The sequence below is a fragment of the Schistocerca piceifrons genome, chromosome 2 (assembly GCF_021461385.2).
Source record: "Schistocerca piceifrons isolate TAMUIC-IGC-003096 chromosome 2, iqSchPice1.1, whole genome shotgun sequence".
Lineage (NCBI taxonomy): Eukaryota > Metazoa > Arthropoda > Insecta > Orthoptera > Acrididae > Schistocerca > Schistocerca piceifrons.
Genome location: NC_060139.1, coordinates 594,666,173 through 594,682,564, shown reverse-complemented (window position 1 = coordinate 594,682,564; position 16,392 = coordinate 594,666,173). Strand labels below are relative to the sequence as shown.

The following is a 16,392-nucleotide window of genomic DNA, read 5'->3' as shown; positions in this document are numbered from 1 at the left end:
GAAATATTACCGGACTTTTTTGTTGTGCGTTACAGGTCTCCCGTTTCAATATAAAGGTCATTAATTTGAAACAGCTCATTGAGACTTTTATAATAAAATGGAAAAGTACCTACAAGACAGCGTCTGATTCATTATCTTTAAGCTAAATAACTTCCTTTCATGTGACAAACTGTTTGAAAGTTTACAGTTTTCCTTTTGTGCACTGTTTTGAACATACAGGACTTTCACACCATTTTCTGTACGTTTAGTGTCATGTGGTTTTGTAAGTGTTGCCAACTTTCTAAGGTTTTGCTTTCAATTGTTTTTTCTGTAACTATATGTGCGCTGATGTATGTTCAATCCCTCTCCCCCCCTCTCCCCCCTCTTCATCCCCCTCCCCCACCATCCCTCTTTCACACCCCCTCTCGAACTGAGGCAGTTCTCAAGAGAATAAACGAATAAGAGAATAAACAAATTACTCAACTTACCCAGACGGTGTCGTATTCAGCCATTAGTAGTACAAGAGGCGTCCTCTGTCAAAGTGGCCACCATCATGTGGGTCTGCCACTTTTGCTATAGCTCAGCACAAATATGCAAAATTTTCAACACAGAAAAACAGGTATATAACTAAATTCCTGTGACTTAAAGCAATTACTACAAGCAGATAACTGTACACAAAAACATAACAACGTGCACTGACAGAGCACACCAGGATTCGACCACCATTTGCACGAGTGAAGACTGCCCCTTCTATAACAACTGAGATCTGCAGGCGTCTCCAGTGTTTAAAACAGAATCTTTAGTTATCCGTACTGCTGTATTCACAACTGTTATTTTTATAATAGAACAACAAATAACGTGACCGACAACCAAGTCACTATAAAATTAAGCAATAGTTAGAACACTGGGCACTTACGTAAGTACTTAATGAACCTTTCGGAGATTTCACATAAATACTATTTAAGAGCGTGCTAAGAGCTAGTTTGTCAATACAGACCAATTTCTCACTGCTTTTTGGTAGATCCGATTGGTGAGCATTCATATCTGATGTGTATAACAGAACGATAGCTTATCCGCATAAACGCACCTCGCAGTGCTGATAGGGCACCAGCAGGATTCGACCACCACTCGCACGAGTGTAGTGACCTCCCTACAACAACTGATATCCGTAGGCGTCTCCAGTTACTTGACACACACACACACACACACACGGCGGACCGACGGTGACGGCACCTGTAGCAAACTTTGGGCCTTAACAGCCGGGAACACAACGTGGCGCCACTAGTAACAGTCTGCCGCCGTCAGTGGTGCGAGGCGGTCACGCGCCAGAGCGCTGCGGGCGAGGCGCACGGTGTGTTTGTTTACTTCGGCCGCTGTAAGTGCCGTTTTTCCCTTCTAGACCACCATGGAGCACAACTATCGGAAGAAGACATTACGTTTCAACTCTTGTTCCGACTTCGCCCGACCCAAGGCCCTGGAGGTAGAACGATTTATTCGTGATGAAGTTAAAATACCACCAACGGATCTAATTGGCATCCACTTGTCCATAGTTAGCAGTACCGTCTACGTCAAAATGATCAACGATGCGGCGTGCGACAAGGTGCTTCAAGAGGCAAAACGTGGACTGCGATTCTGTCATTCCGACGGCAACGTCCGACCCGTTACCGTCGATCACGCAGGTCTCGGCACACGGACGATAAGGATCTTCGAACTGCCGTTCGAACTACCTGCAGACGTCGTCATCGTGGCGCTCCGTCCCTATGGCAACGTTATGGAACATGTTGCCGAACGATGGGTACAATTTCAAACCTATCCCGTTTTAAACGGTGTTAGACAGGTCCGCATCGAGTTGCAGAAACACGTGCCTTCCTATCTACGTATCGGAGGCTGCCGTGCCATTATAATGGACGACGGCCAACCTCGGACCTGTTCCGGTTGCGGGAAAGAAGGTCACCTACGGTCTGAATGCATTCAACGACGTGTCGCGCAGCTCCCGTTGTCGGAAGCGTCCGTCACACCCATGATGACCGCCCTACCGGTCACTTACGCAGCGGCTCTTGCCACGTCTACAGTTTCGTCCAGTCCGTCGCCCGGTCCTTCCGATCAGCACGTCCCACAGTCCCAGTCACCTACGGACGGTGCAGACGTCCCACCTGACAACCTTGCCGCCGAACAGGCTCCCGCACCGGACGCTGAGGAGAACAGTACTTCTTCACAACATCTGTTTGACAATTTCATTGTACCCACCGACGCCTTCGAACCAGGTCGACGCTCCTCCTTGCCGTCGTCCGACACTGAGAAACACGTGCGCAAACAACGCTCGCCACGTACGCGCAAAAGCCGTCGCCGTTCACCCACGGGCTCTCAGAGCGTCGCCACCCGCGACGACGAAAACGACACCCAACCAGCCGACATTTCCACGCAGGGACCCGGCAGACAACTTTCACGATGAACAAGACGTTTCTCAGGACGGGACCACCATGGAGGTTGAAACGCTTGTCTCCCCGCCGACAACTCCAGATCTCTCTCACCACGACGCAATTCCCATGGACATTGGACAGACCCACGGCACAGGAGCATGGGCCGACGACATTGAGGAAGATACGCCCCCTCCTCCGGATGAATTGCCTCCTCCGGACAAGGCTGGCTGTTAACATCGAAAGCGAGGCACTGCAGCTGATGGGACGGGACTTCGTGTCGGTGCCCTCCTCATACTTCCCTTGGTGATGGTGGATGCGCGTCCACCACCACTGAAACAAACGTACCGGTTCGCAACACTGAACATCAACATGATCGGCACTGCACCCAGGCTGCCACTCCTATGTGACATGCTTCGGGCCTCTGACGTCGACGTCGCCCTTCTTCAGGAAGTACGCGTTGCCACACTACCACCAGTCTACGGCTACGACTCATGCACGTCCACATGTGATCAATCAGGGTGTGGAGTAGCTTTCTACATACTCGAAGGAATCTCACTCAGGGACACGACAATCCTTCCCTGTGGAAAGGGCATGGCTGTTACCATCTTCGACACGCGCGTCATCAATATCTACGCTCCGTCTGGCTCCACGAATCGTCGGCAGCGGTCCACTTTCTTCGGACATGACGTGGCGCCACTGTTTTCTGGACGCTATGATCGCCTTATCATGGGAGGCGATTTCAACTGCGTCCTCCATCCGCAGGACCAAATGCCTGGTTATTCGCCTTGCCCGGCGCTGCTCACCATAATCGAAGATTTTCATCTAGTGGACGTTTGGGAGAAAATTCATGGCCATACCCCCGGTTTTACTCATTATACAGCACATTCTGCGAGCAGACTGGAACGGTTTTATGTCTCTGTCCACCTTGGCAATGAAGTTGCCTAAGCTGAACGATGGCCCCTTGCATTTTCGAACCACTGCGCCGTCATTTGCTCCCTGGCTCTGCCACCTCAGTCAGTGTGGCGCAGCAGAGGTTATTGGAAGCTTAATACCTCCCTCCTTAATGATCCACACTGCCGACAATGTATTGCCAATACATGGGCGTCTTGCGAAAGACGCCTCCCGCAGACCACATCCACGTTCCATTGGTGGCTCAAATATGCCAAACCTGCGATCAGAAAGGTCTTCATGCAATGTGGCAAGGAAGCAGCAGCATGGCATCGAGACACCACAAATTTTCACTACGCCGTCCTCCGTGAGCTCGATGTGCTCCCTCCATCACCTGACACCCGTAGGGAACGACAGCGTACTAAAGCTCGTCTCCTCTCTCTCCAATGTGCTCGACTGCATGGTGTCGTGGTGCGTTCCCGACGACAAGACCTCCTCCACGACGAAACCCCATCCACAATCCATGCCGCATCCGACCATAGTCGTCGACGTCGACTTTTCGTCCCCAACATCACGACCTCAGACGGTGTTCACCACACAACACGGGCAGCAGTGGTGTCTACCTTTGCTGAGCATTATCGCCAATTTTATGATGATGAACCGATGGCAACGCCAATTCCTGATGATCTCCGTCTTTCCCCTGATCGCACCCTCACCGTAGCGGAGTCAACGTCCATGATGTCTGCAATCACAGCAGAAGAGGTGGTAGATGCGATCAACAAAGGAGCCAAGAACAAATCACCAGGACCAGATGGTCTCCCGGTGGAGTTTTACGGGGCGTTCACCACGTTAATGCTTCCTTGCTGGACGGAAATGATTCAGGAACTCTTTACTCCGTCCTTCTCAATTCCACCTGAATTCGTCACTGGCATACCTCTACCTGTGCCTAAGCCGAAGGGAGGGTCTCATGTCTCTGCATATCGCCCCATTACACTGCTGAATGCAGATTATAAAATCTGTGCACGCCTCTTAGCAGCGCGCATACGCACCGTCTTACCTACGGTCCTTTCACCGGAGCAGACTGCACGTGGTTGTGGGGCCACCTTACAAACAGCTCTAGGAGAATGCCGTGACCTCATAGCACTGGCGTCTGTTTGTCGCCTTCGTGCAGCACTGGTATCCGTCGATTTTACGAGTGCCTTTGATCGCGTTCGACACCCATTCCTCCTCATGGTGGCAACACGTATGGGGTTCCCATTACTTTTTGTCGATGCCATTCGCCGGTTACTACTTCCCGCGGTCTCGATGGTGCAAGTCAATGGGAGGCTTGTAGGACCGATTCCTATACGCCGCTCTGTGCGTCAAGGATGCCCTATGTCTACTTTACTATATGCCATTGCACTTGAGCCCCTCATCACTGGTCTTACCTCTAGACTGCAGGGTCTCACTTTGCGTGAGTACACCTTTCACTGCAGGGCTTATGCGGACGACCTCCTCTTTCTCACCTGTTCCTCCACGGAACTCAATGACGCCATCCAATGGCTCCACCAGTATGGACGTCTTTCTGGTAGCATTCTTAATGTCTGTAAATCGACTATGATGCACATTGGGCGCGGCCTCCCGGCTATGGTGCCGACCCCACTCCCAGTCAGTACCACCCTTCGTTACTTGGGTATCGAATTTACGAGCTCCACACACCGCACAGTGGCCCTGGCTTACCGGCGGCTTTTGCAGTCGATTCGGCACCATGTTCGCGGTCAAGTGCACCGTAACTTAAACCACCTCCAACGTGTGTCCTACGTCAACATGTATGTAGCCCCTAAACTGGTACACGTCGCCCAGATCCTCCCAATGCCGTTACTCCTTGGCCGCCGCATCCAATCAGCCTTTGGATATTTCGTGTCAGCAGGAGCAGTTTTCAAAGTCCGGCACAACACCCTAACACTGCCTCCTGCAAAAGGTGGCCTCAGACTCGTCAACGTGCGGGCACGATCTTCTGCACTCTTTGTCCACACTCTGTTGCGGCACTGGCAGGGGCCGGTCCCGTCCTTAACACGCAGTCTCTTAGATATCCTCCGACCAGCTTCTCTCGATCCACCGATCAATGTGGCACCTATTTCTCCATTATTGTACCACGTCGCCAATTGTTTCATAGATCTCAGCTACGTTCGGGCCGATCTTCCAGTCACCCGTCCTCCCCGTACAAAAGATTACTATCGTTTGTTTATGCTGTCCAACCCTTGCGACCCTATGGTGCTACAGCGTCCTGACATTAATTGGCGAACGGTTTGGGGGTGTGTGCATGCACCCTTTTTACCGTCGTCTGCCTCTGCACTCTGGTATATTTTAGTCTATGGAAAATTCCCGACTAATAGTGGACTTTATCGCATAGGACTGGCCACCTCCCCTCTCTGCCCTGACTGTCAGCTCGAAAACACCGACGAGCACCGTCTTACGTGCCCCGTGAAACGAAACGTATGGCTCCTCATCCAACGAATCGTGGGCTTTTACCTCCGTGCTCCGCCAACGACGGTAACCCCGGATTTCCTGTTGTTGCCCTAGACATTTCACTACCCTCTTGCTAAGCACCATACCCTAATCTGGTTTCGAGGACAGGCTTTAGAATACCTCTTTCAGAGTGGTCCGCATACAGTCCTTGACTTCTGGTACAAAGTTGTGACCGCACATAGCACCCACACCCGAAAACCATCTTACCGACAAACTTTTGCCGGTCATCTCCGCAGAGTCTTCCTTGACCCCCCTCAAAGTTGGGGTGTGCCATGCCTACCTGTCACATGATGCAACACCCTTATCCACGTTCTCATGCATCGACCGAAAAAAGTTTTTTAGATATTTATTTTTTGTTTTGTTTTAACTACCAATCATTTGTATGTGTTTAAATGGTACCTTGAAGAACTCTTGCATAGTGAATATATATGTACTTTTAGTTTGTTCAATAAAGATCATTAAAAAATAAAGAAAAAAAAACAAAAAAAGTAACCTGCGTGTGACTCGACCGCAACAGAGCGACAGCAAGGTGCGCAATATCGGCAAGGACCAGCGGAGGCAAAGATTGCTGACTCTGTTTTCATAACTTCATCATGATAAGCTATAGTCCGTTGGTATTAGGACAGTACAGCTAAACATCGTTAGTTTTTTGAACACAACAGATAAATATTAAAGATAAATTAATCAGCAGTAATATAGTCTTTCAATTATCTAAACAGTTCGTCAATGCTCGGGTATTTTATGACTTAGGCAACATGTTGGTAGCACTATTTTCACATTCCTATATGCAAGACAGCCAAGCCACTAGGAGAAGAAGCCGAAAGGCACGCGTTTAAGCTGACGCAGGCTGGCGTGAGGTCTGGAACAGGTAAAGTAATTATACTAGCAAAATAAGGTACGTAGCTTCTGAAATACTTAACTTTGATCCATAATTGGTGAACATCGGTCTGACGGTACATGCATCACAAGATAAATAGCAATTGATAATGGCGCCTTGCTAGGTGGTAGCAAATGACGTAGCTGAAGGCTATTCTAACTATCGTCTCGGCAAATGAGAGCGTAATTTGTCAGTGAACCCTCGCTAGCAAAGTCGGCTGTACAACTGGGGCGAGTGCTAGGAAGTCTCTCTAGACCTGCCGTGTGGCGGCGCTCGGTCTGCAATCACTGACAGTGGCGACACGCGGGTCCGACATATACCAACGGACCGCGACCGATTTAAAGGCTACCACCTAGCAAGTGTGGTGTCTGGCGGTGACACCACAGTGCTCACTGAACCACCATTCGGATCGATGATAATGATGAATCCAGGGCTCTGAATGTCTCTCTGGGGATCGCTCAGTCCTCAAGTTCAGTGGTCTCTCTAGGTCGACTGCTTCCTTCTTGATGCTATGTTCGGCTATGGTTTATTCATTTCCTCCAACATCGTTGAATAGTGTCGTCGCTCCTATGCAAATGTCGAGCGATTCGCCTATTACTCCAGCTGGATTCTACGAGCCTAACTACACGTCCTCCCTCAAATGCTGACACCAGCATACATTGTTCACACCCCTGTCTGCAAGGCATAGTACTGTCCAGGTGAGTACATGCAATGAAATTAGCAAGGTCTTTATGGACTGATATCAAATTGTCGCCTGTTTACTATCTCTACCAGCTGTGTGGTGAAACTGTCCCGCAACGCCACGCATTCATCCATCGGCCGCCAAAGTTCACAATTTTGCATTTTCCGTCCATATCTGCATGAATACCGATTTTTGACTTGCGTTCTGCCCACTCGTGTATTATAGGGTGCCTAGGAAACCCGGTTACTCGGATCGATAGACAACAATTCATGCGGCCGGCCGCGGTGGTCTCGCGGTTCTAGGCGCGCAGTCCGGAACCGTGCGACTGCTACGGTCGCAGGTTCGAATCCTGCCTCGGGCATGGATGTGTGTGATGTCCTTAGGTTAGTTAGGTTTAAGTAGTTCTAAGTTCTAGGGGACTTATGACCACAGCAGTTGAGTCCCATAGTGCTCAGAGCCATTTGAACCATTTGAACAATTCATGCAAATCGTATTAATAAAGTTTATTACAGTAAGATAAATGACAGTACTTAACTTCGCATATTCACAGAGGTGTACCGCAAGCAAATGGCGACAAGCAATCAATCAATGTCCTTCGGTGTATACAACTCCAAAACAAGCAAAACAATACAGTTCGTAAGCCACTGCTGTAGCGTTCGGGAGACGGCTCGTCTTCAACTCGGTCCGCGGCCAGGCGGAGCGGCGCTTATATTCTCTTCGTGTAGAGAGGCCGCTCCTGTCTCTGTCGTCCTACAGAGACGTCTGTCAGCATACTACTGGCTGACGTGTCACAGCCCTCCCTGCTGTAACGTTCCTGGCCGATGTGCCAGCGCTTCACGTTACCCCGGAACAGTGACCAACTTGCATAACTCATTCATGGAAAGTCTTCTATATATACAGGGTGGTCCATTAATAGCGACCGGGCCAAATATCTCACGAAATAAGCATCAAACGAAAAAACTACAAAGAACGAAACTCGTCTAGCTGGAAGGGGGAATGCAGATGGCGCTATGGTTGGCCCTCTAGATGGCGCTGCCATAGGGAAAACGGATATCAACTGCGTTTTTTAAAATGGGAATCCCCATTTTTTATTACATATTCGTGTAGTACGTTAGGAAATATGAATGTTTTAGTTGCACCACTTTTTTCGCTTTGTGATAGATGGCGCTTTAATAGTACCAATAACTTCTTAAAGATGACCTCGTACATGTAAACTTTGTAAGTGCTATGTAGTACCCGTGTCACGCTGTCTGTGGTAGGAAGGACAGGGCTAAAGGGCGACTGAACATCATTTCTATTGTGAACTTTATTTTAACTTAACACAATAAGTAGGCTTATTAACTTCTATTGGTAAAACAACTCCAGCGTTACTGGCTACTAAGAAACAGATTAATTTACAATCATAAAACTGTACCACATTGATTAATAGCAAATAGATAAAACACAAAACTGTAGCAGCACAATAAAAAAGCTAGAAAAATCTTTCTCGAAGAGACATTAAGGTTTAGAATCTTAAACGGAAGTACGCTCCGCAAATACGCACCACATTAGAAAGTTACTATACCGCCAGACAGAGGAGGTGCACAAGACACGCGAGAGAAATTGTGTTCAGAATGATACATACGGTCGATGAGAATCTACATGATCTTAACAGATCTGAAATCTCCTATAGTTTGGCCAGTTCAAAAAGCAACAGTGCATACAAGGAGTAAGGTTAATAGACATTCAGTTGGCCGAGTCACAGGTGCATAAACACATTTAATTAGATAAATCTAGTAAATAATCACTTGGCAAATTAGCCCGTTAACACTTCAACAATTTACATAAACCAAAAATAAAAAAATAAAAAGAAGAATTGTAGTAGGCGTGCAATGATTAAGACACAAATATATCGGCGTGCTATACAACTCCGTCTTGGAAACACGTCCTGGGCTCGGAAAGATTAAGTGGTACACCCGGTTGGCCTTTCGGTCGCGCGAGGACTTTGTTCCGCTTTCCGATGCTGCGTGTTCTCTAACAACCACGGCAGATTTCATCCAGGCCCCACTAATAGAAACACAAATAGTAGCCTAATTAACAGCGAAATACAGAATTTAGTACAGGAATTGAGCCAACCTATTGCTATGGACCGAACGTCGCCGCACGACGGTCAGAATTACAGCAACAAGAAAAATAAGTAAATTTATTTCAGTGAGTTATCGAAGTAAGCAACTAAACTTCTAAGGCGGCCAAAATCTAAATACAGTTAGCAAATAGGAAGTTTGACTGCCAACCATAACCTGTACCAAACTCACGTCTCGTAGACGAGGAGTGAACAAGTAATCGCCATGCAGAGTGGAGCACTAAGCTCCAGGCTAATGCGTTTGATTGGCTAACGAACCCCTGACAAACAGCGGATAAAACATAACTTTTTGAATAATAGTGCAGCCACGTGTGAGACAGTAGCAACAGACGCAAAATAAAGTCCTCACGGAGAGAGACTTAATAATTAAGGTTAAGAGGCCCCACCCTTACAGATAAATAAAAACAGTCACTCTTGGTAGTATAAATACACAATAACACAGCAGATGAAACTGAGCGCTCCACTAATATACGTGGAGGACGTGGCACATGAAATGAACTCACTTCATACACAAATTTACGCCACCACTAATCTAACGCCTTACAGCAAATAACACTCAGATTGGATCATTAAATAAAGAAACAAACTTAGTACTTTTATAGGAGTGCACACACAACTTTCCTACTTAGAGACAGAAGCGGGATCAATAACCAGAAGTCTGATATGTAGCCGGACGTGAACCTCGAACGAACAACCAGAAAACTACCGAATTAAACAGTTACAGAACTGGTACAGGAAATAGTAATTGTAGCTATGGTTACTGCCGATTCTCGGATCACTCGCATCCGATGAACCAAATCTGAAGCTGACATACATCCGTGCCACGATCCAGGAAGGACAGTATGGATCAGACTCAACGCAGCTGCGGCCCGTCGTCCGCCTGCCTGTCAGACTCTAATTGATATCGCTACTACGCTGAATCGGTGACTGTCAACTGCCGGCATATTGCTCGCCTCTCCCGCAGGTTCCAGCTCGGCCGGCTTGGCCCTCCTGACCTAACCATTTCACCTTACCGGTCTCACTGCCACTGCTCTTGCGCCTACCATCCCCACGCTAATCACGCCTCCCAAAGGCAAAGATGTTCTACTACAGACCGCGGCGCAACCGTCCGATCGCTCAATCGTTCATTAAGTTCATCCGTTCACACCAATAATCACACACAACAAAATGTCTTTCAATATCAGTTAAATATTTCATTTCGGAAAGTGCGGTGCATTAAAAAATGTTGGAATTCATTTCTATTGATAACGAAACTTCTAATCCAATATCTAAAAATGTGATGTCGGTTCTGCGCGATCGCTGCCTAGAATCAGAGTTTGCATGTTTATCTGTTGACAATGCGAACAGTATGTTTGGAGCAGGAAACAAAGTGGCAGAAAAAACGTATTAGCTAAATAACGAGCAAGGCCTTATAGGAACCATCTTATAGGAGGGACATGGCACATATCATCAAGAACAGTGTAGAAACAGCCATTGGCAGCAGCCAATTTATGTAAAGTATATAATTTATAAAATTTACAAGTATTTCCCTATTTATACTGTAAGGATGGAAAGACTCAGAGAGTTCTGTGATTTTGTAACTGTGAGTTACCGTCAATTGCTAGGTTACAGCAATGCAAAATGCTTGGCATTGCTTCCTGCTCTTAAAAAGCGTTTGAATTTATATCCTGCTCTAAAATTGTTTCTTTCTCTCTGAATCAAGATGTCCTTTATCTCTACAATCAGTTTTCGGCAAAGAGGAATCTGAATTGTGGTTTCGGTTTTATCACAATCAGCATTCGAGATATCGAAAAGCAGAATGTCTGCCTTGCTGTGACAATATCTGGTTATGAATTACTCCTAACAAAAATAAAACAAAAAGCAAGAAAGAAAATAATTTTTTGAGTTTTAAGATCAAATCTGTGTTGAAGGAATTGTATAACTGCGATAAAAAATCTCACAGTAAAACTTGAATATTTCACGGGGAAGCAGTTTCCGTATTATAATTCACTTTCTTTGACCAGTTTGAAAAAGAAACGATAATGAAATGACATAGAATCAGGTATACCATTGATTCAGAACACAAGCAGTGTAGAACTTGACAATTTAGAACTGTCTGATGAATATTGCGTTGTAGAAACGATTGCAGCTGAAAACTTATTTTGCGGAAATTCCAAGGAAGGAGTACATAGTAGATGGGATGGAATATTTACGGTGTTGGGAAAAAGTGTAAATGTCCTACCTAAAATTACAGAATTTACACTGTGCATCCTCGGGTCAAATGCAGGAGTTGAGTATTTGTTTTCAAAAATGAATCATTGTTGGTCATGTGATTAAACAAATGTTTTAGATAGTAGTCTACAACTGGCAGCACAATGATTCTTAAGTGTAATCTAATCATTTCACATGCCATCTTGTACGAAAGTTGATAACAGAATAAGTAGTTATGTGAGCAAATTCATTTAAGCGAGAAATAGAAATAAAATTCTACTAATATGAAGGATTTGTACGTGTACTTCACTTAAGGTATTAATATAGACTCTTCTGATGCAAAGAGCATTTAATCAGCACCAGCTGTTAGCCTTGCTGGCATATCAGTATGTATGTTATGATTGGGGTTGCCAGACGTCACGGTTTTCCGGGACAGTCACGCTTTCGGATTACAAAAATGAGCGTCCCGAAAATTGCTTTCGGGACGCCAGTTAAGTCCAGGTTTTGTGATTCCAAAGAAATACTCTGTACCCTCTATTTATTCCCAAATGCTGGCTTGGATTTGTATTTACTCTCGTTTGGGCTTGTTTAAATATTTGCGTTTGCCTTTTGGCAGTGCATCCGTACCCGCCATTTTCCAACAGTATTTGGAACAGCTGACTGCACAAGTGCCAGACTGTTCAAACCATTGTCGTAGCAGGTCGTACACCTGAAGATCACATTACAAATATGCGTGCTTTGTTTTGTGTGTTACCTGATGCAGGAATAAAGTGTATAGTGGACAAGTGCGATTTTTTAAACCTGAGTTGCAGTGTCTTGGTCATGTCATAAACAGACAAGATGTACATCCTCTTCAGTAGCCGTTATTAGCAATTTGAGATTTCCCAGTTCCTTGCAATGTCACAGAATTACAGTCAATTTTAGAGAAAATCGACTATTATACTCGGTTCATACGGAACGCTGCACAAAACGCAGCTCCATTGCATCGCTTGCGTCGCAAGGACTCCTTTGTTTGGACAGGTGAGTGCCAAGTAGCTTTTCAAAAACTTAAAGATGCATTGCTCAGTGATCGGTGCTTAGTTCACTTTGATCCTGACAAGCCAATTGTATTGCAAGTTGACGCTTCCTCTTGCGGAGGAATCGGTGCAGTGCTTTCGCATAGAATCGGAGATACAGACCTATTACTTTAACATCAAAAGTGTTGTCCAAAGCTCAGTGTAACTATTCACAAACTGAGAAAGAGGCATTGGCTATTATGTTGATGTCGCCAAATTTCACTACTATTTGTATGGCAGAAAATTCTATTTAGTAACGTATCACAAGCGATGGCAGTCCTTGTTTCATTCGACAAAGCCAGTTCCTGTATGAAACGCAAAAAATTGCGAAGATGGGCTTTGTTGTTGTCTCAATACCAGAACAAGAGTGTGTATCGTCCGACGGCTAAATATGGTAATGCGGAGGCACTTTACGCCTTCCTATTGGCCCTGATACACACTTTGACGCTTCTGCTGCATCTTGTTGTCACACCGATGCTCAGGATTCTGAATTTAAAAAAAAATGTGTGTGAAATCTTATGGGAGTTAACTGCTAAGGTCATCAGTCCCTAAGCTTGCACACTACTTAATGTAAATTATCCTAAGGACAAACACAAACGCCCATGCCGGAGGGAGGACTCGAACCTCCGCCGGGACCAGCCGCACAGTCCATGACTGCAGCGCCTAAGACAGCTCGGCTAATTCCGCGCGGCGATTCTGAATTGCTTCAATCCTTTCCTCTGAACTATAAGAAAATTGCATGGGCCACGGAAGCTGATTCAGATTTCAACATTTTGCTAAGATACATTCGCACATCTTGGCCTCGCTCCCTGAATAGCATAAAGAACTCTGTAGTGCGCCGATACTTTGCACGTCGGTATAGCCTCGCTGTACAGCAAGGTGTGATTCTTGTTCAAAATCACAGTGGACAGTCACGCATGTTGATCCCTAAAGTTTTGCAAAAAGAAGTGTTGCAGTTACTTCACCAAGGACACTTGAAACGTCCCCTTAGAAAAATTTAATGAATTACTGTGCTGATAAACCTCTTACATTATTTGATTTTCAAACAGCTGAGCAGAACTGAACGTACTCAGACATTTCGCTCTTTGCCTATTCTGATCAACACTAAACTGACACACAATATTTTTAGCGGAACGCAATCTGACTTTCAGTAATCCCTACAAAAGAATGGCCCTGACTAACAATAATCTATACCTTTCATGAATCACTTACCTCACAAAAATCTTCGTTACTCGAACTACTGCAATACAGCGAACGCCAATACTGCCAGCTAAATAAAAGATTCAAACTACTGAAGGCACTAACTACTGATAGGCACAGTTAGCAAATGAAAGATTTTGATAGAGAACAAACAATGTATTTACCTTAATAGTGTTCAAAAGTCATTTTATATATATATATATAAGAGCATGACATCCAGAGGAATGTTCCGGAGAAACGGAGGTCAAGCGCTGGCACGTCAACCAGGAACGTTACAGCAGAGAGGGCTGTGACACGTCCGCCAGTAGTACGCTGACGGACCCCGCTGTCGGACGACAGAGACAGGAGCGCCCTCTCTACACGAAGAGAATATAAGCGCCGCTCTGTCTGGCCGCGGACCGAGTCGAAGACGAGCCGTCTCCCGAACACTACAGCAGTGACTTACGAACTGTATTGTTTTGCTTGTTTTGGAGTTGTATACACCGAAGGACATTGATTGATTGCTTGTCGCCATCTGATTGCGGTACACCTCTGTGAATATGCGAAGTCAAGTAATGTCATTTATCTTACTGTAATAAACTTTATTAATACGATTTGCATGAATTGTTGTCTAGCGATCCGAGTAACCGGGTTTCCTAGGCACCCTATATTACACGAGTGGGCAGAACTCAAGTCAAAAACCGGTATTCATGCAGATATGGACGGAAAATGCAAAATGGCGAACTTTGGCGGCCGATGAATGAATGCGTGACGTTGCGGGACAGTTTCACCACACAACTTGTAGAGATAGTAAACAGGAGACAATTTGATATCAGTCCATAAAGACCTTGCTAATTTCATTCCATGTACGCACCTGGACAGTACTATGCCTCGCAGACTGAGGTGTGTACCATGTACGCTGGTGTCAAAATTTGAGGGAGGGCATGTAGTTAGGCTCATAGAAGCCGGCTGGAGTAATAGGCGAATCGCTCGACATTTGCATAGGGGCGATGACACTATTCAACGATGTTGGCAGGATTGAGTAAACCACAGCCAAACATAGCATCAAGAAGGAAGCAGTCGACCTAGAAAGACCACCGAACATTAGGACTGAGCGATCGCCAGAGAGACATTCAGAGCCCTGGATTCATCACTATCATCGATCCGAATAGTGGTTCAGTGAGCACGAGGACCATTAATAGGTGACTCACACAAAGGGGCTGAGATCACGGCGCCCCTTGCGCCGACTACCTTTGAACTCTATGCACCAACAAGCCAGTTTGCAGTAGTGGTGGCCACATTCGGCGTGGAATCTCATGACCGAAGTAGAATTGTTTTCAGCGATAAGACCCACTTCGAACTGAGCCGAGGTTACTAGCGAAGATGTGTCCAGAGATGTCCCGGTCAGTGATGGGATACCAACTTGACATTCGCCCGCCGTACGGCTCGACAACCAGGGACGATGGTCTGGGAAGCATTTCATGTCATAGAAGGTCCTTTGTCAGTGTCATCGCGGCGTCCTTAAAGCACAGCGGTTTGTAGACGGTATTCTACTTTCCGTTTTGTTCCAAATGGCTCTGAGCACTATGGGACTTAACATCTCAGGTCATCAGTCCCATATAACTTAGAACCATTTAAACCTAACTAACCTAAGAACATCACACACATCCATGCCCGAGGCAGGATTCGAACCTGCGACCGTAGCGGTCGCGCGGTTCCAGACTGAAGCGCCTAGAACCGCTCGGCCACTCCGACGGCGTTTTGTTCCGTTTCACGGCAAGTCGTCCTGGACTTACATGTCAGTAAGCTAATGCCCGCCCTGGGACAGAGCGAGAATTTATACTGCTAACGGCCTAACTCCAGCCGAGCTGCGCCGCCTGCCGCGCGACGTGCTGCTGAAGCGCCTGAATCCTCTCCTCCTTGCGCGAGCACTCCCTCAATCCCTCCTCCAAGCCCGGACCACCTTACTCCCCAAAACGGCTGCACCAGCATCCCTCGCTGCCTTTCGCCCCATCACCGTATGCTCGGTGCTGGCGAGCACCTTCCACAAGGTCCGGCCCTCGCGCCTGATGCGTCTGTGTGCTGTGGACGAACGTTAGCGGGCTTTCATCCCTCGGGATGGGAATGCTGGAAAACACGTTCATCGTCGAGCAGGCCCTCGTCGACGCAGTCTGCTCCTGCCGCTCTGTCTTTGTTGCATCTCACGACGTGATAAAGCGCATGGGCTTCCAACCGAATTTGCTGACTACGTTGAGAGCTGCTACAGGGGCAGCACGGCGGTGATAGCGGGCGGCGGCATCGTGGGCATGGCCGTGCAGCCGTCAAGGGATGTCCGTCAAGGGGACCCACTCTCTCCCCTCCTTGCCTTGGACACGATGCTTAACACCTTGCCTTCCCACATAGGAGCCAGGATTTTAGGTCGCAAGATCAACGCTGCAGCCTTTGCTGATCACGTCCTGCTGTTTGCATCGATGAAGAGAGGCCTGCAGTCC

At 46.8% G+C, this 16,392-nt stretch overlaps 1 protein-coding gene across 1 annotated transcript in view; it reads left to right on the top strand.

The window, feature by feature from the left end:
• The first annotated feature begins 2,459 nt into the window (after window positions 1-2,459).
• LOC124775631 (brachyurin-like) overlaps window positions 2,460-16,392 on the top strand; it is a 76,959-nt gene continuing 63,026 nt past the window's right edge. Inside the window, exon 1 of the mRNA XM_047250460.1 lies at window positions 2,460-2,621. Coding sequence (XP_047106416.1) covers window positions 2,460-2,621 — 162 coding nt within the window. The remainder of the gene's footprint in view (window positions 2,622-16,392) is intronic.